The 2,432-nt window shown below is 39.6% G+C and overlaps 1 protein-coding gene across 1 annotated transcript; it reads right to left on the reverse strand.

The window, feature by feature from the left end:
• Window positions 1-356: 356 nt before the first annotated feature.
• Window positions 357-1,166, reverse strand: LOC145127323 (transcription factor-like protein). Its single transcript, XM_079062539.1, has 2 exons — window positions 701-1,166; window positions 357-587 (listed from the first exon to the last, which is right to left on the reverse strand). The coding sequence occupies exons 1-2, from the start codon at window positions 1,151-1,153 to the stop codon at window positions 357-359; spliced, it is 684 nt and encodes a 227-aa protein (XP_078918665.1). The 5' UTR covers window positions 1,154-1,166.
• Window positions 1,167-2,432: the final 1,266 nt, after the last annotated feature.

Below are 2,432 nucleotides of genomic sequence, written 5' to 3' on the forward strand. Positions count from 1 at the left end.
TCGTGATACATGACACGTGTCGTTCTGCATGGATACACAGATCTTTGAAATTGCCACCAGCTCGTATGACCACACCCATCATCCCTAACAAACCCAGGAACATCAATGACAACTATCATCTTACATTGTCTATTTTTTTCTGCGATTAATTTATAGAGAATCATAAACGTATGACAAAAATGTCGATTTTTATAACGCGAAATATTCGGATGGATTAGGATACTCTTCTACTGAAGAAACAATACAACGAAAATGAATTAACTAGTAATGCAAAAAGGGTTGCAGCGGGCCTATTATGGTGGCTACGGTGGTTGCCGGAGGATAACCATCCATGATTACACCAAAAAAACCATACCTCATTTCCCAGCACGTTCACGGTCATGATTCAAACCCCATCTATGGATCCCAAAATGCAACTGCGCAGCCGCGATCAAAAACTCCACCGCTTGCTGTGGCGTCAGAAGCTCCACCACCGCCTTCAATGTCCGCAGCCGTAGTTCGTCCGCCTTCTCCACGATCTGAACCAGCCTTCCGATCTTCTTATCAAGATCCCCACACGACCCGCCTATTAGCTCACTTGCCTCATCCTGCTATAATCCCAACAATCAAGAAAATTTCAATAGTTAATTCATGAATAATCATCACAAACGATAACCTTTTTTGAACAAAAATGAAGAGAAAAGCAAAAGATTTTGCATGCCTGCCACTCCGAGAGCTGATCGGTGATGGCGTTCTCTTGTTGAACAGTCTCACACTGAAGCTCACTGACACGGGTAAACTGCGCCGGTGAGAGATCGCCGAGGTCACCGGTGCGAATGCCATGGAGGATGTCGAGTATGCGAGACTCAAAAAGTATGCTGGATTCGGTGTAGATAAGGTGAAAAGCGGTGGTGGGGCGCCATCCGGCGATCCAGTGGAGAGAGCGTTCGAGAGTGGTGGACCAACGGGCGGAGAAGATGGAGAGGACGTCTTGATTAGCGGCGAGGGACTTGACTCGGTAGAACTCGGAGAAGTGGGACATGGTTTTATTGACGACTTGGGTGAGCTGGTGGTGGTCGTCATCGGTGGTGGGTAGACGGGGGAATTTGGTGAGGTGGTGGATTTGGTGGTGGAGCTGCTCGTACCATGTTTCGTAGAATCGGTGGAAGTCCATAAATGTAAATTAAAGGATCTATTACAGTTAGAGAGAAATAGAGGCTTGTTGGATAAGAGACCTTGGTTTATATATGTATCCTGTTTTAGAGTGGGTCGGCACTCGGCGGTGTATATTTGCCGCCGGGGAGAGGATATTTCGTGGTAGTTGTTATTAATATCGCAATTTTATATATCGAATGGAAAAACATTCATTAAATATATCGAAGCTTAAAAAATCTAGAATAAAATACATGAATGATATGAAGTACGTGTTTCGTCTTTAACATTTTTTTCCATTCGGATGGTCTTTTAACTTTTATGTTGTTTCGCATTTTGTCTACGTCAGAAGTGAAATGACCATTTTGTGTTTATCTTAGGTGTTGTTTGATTTTTAAGAGGTAAAAGGTATGCATGTTGCGGACCACATTTGCAGAAGAACTAGACCAAACGTTTGCAATGTGCAAGAAATGTTTTTCTGCTTGTATACTTTGATCCATATTTTTTTGGAGGAGAGGACGTGCCGGCATTTTAACATCTGGGGTCTTCTAAAAAAAACAAACAATATGTAAGAACACACATACATAAATGTCTTCTCATCCACAAACATAAGTGCTCAATTTTTTTATTTCCAGAAAAACAAACACCACCTTATTTTTATGATTTATTTGTTTCCACCTAATTGCCGGCATTTTAACATCTGGGATCTTCTAAAAAAAACAAACAGTATGTAAGAACACACATACATAAATGTCTTCTCATCCACAAACATAAGTGCTCAATTTTTTTATTTCCAGAAAAACAAACACCACCTTATTTTTATGATTTATTTGTTTCCACCTAATTTTTCTAATAAGTATTTAAAGAAGATATGTAATCAAAGAGCCACAAAGATGCAATATAAGAGTCACGTAAACAAAATCATTTGTAGTTTGAGAATGTTCTTATCGTTTATCTTTATAACGGGACTTCACATGCCATGTCTGTAACATGGCATCACTGTCCATTCACCATAAAAACTCTACTCTAGCAAAAGTTTTCTAATCAATTGGATTTATTCAAAAAAAAAACCATCAATTTCAGCATCGAGTATAACCATGTTGTAGAAATTTCGATCCTCGTTGACTTGGTTGCAGTATATCTTTTTTTATTGATTTAAGTGGATAATGATCATCGAGTGGATTCTCATAGGGTTTCGATGAAAATCAAGTTACAAGCAAAACCCTAAGTTTATTAGCATTGAGAAATTGAGGGAAATTAGGGTTTTTTTTCAACCATTCACCTCTTTGTTCGTCTCAATC

The sequence above is a fragment of the Lactuca virosa genome, chromosome 7, assembly GCF_052849685.1.
Source record: "Lactuca virosa cultivar CGN04683 chromosome 7, Lactuca_virosa_CGN04683_v6, whole genome shotgun sequence".
Lineage (NCBI taxonomy): Eukaryota > Viridiplantae > Streptophyta > Magnoliopsida > Asterales > Asteraceae > Lactuca > Lactuca virosa.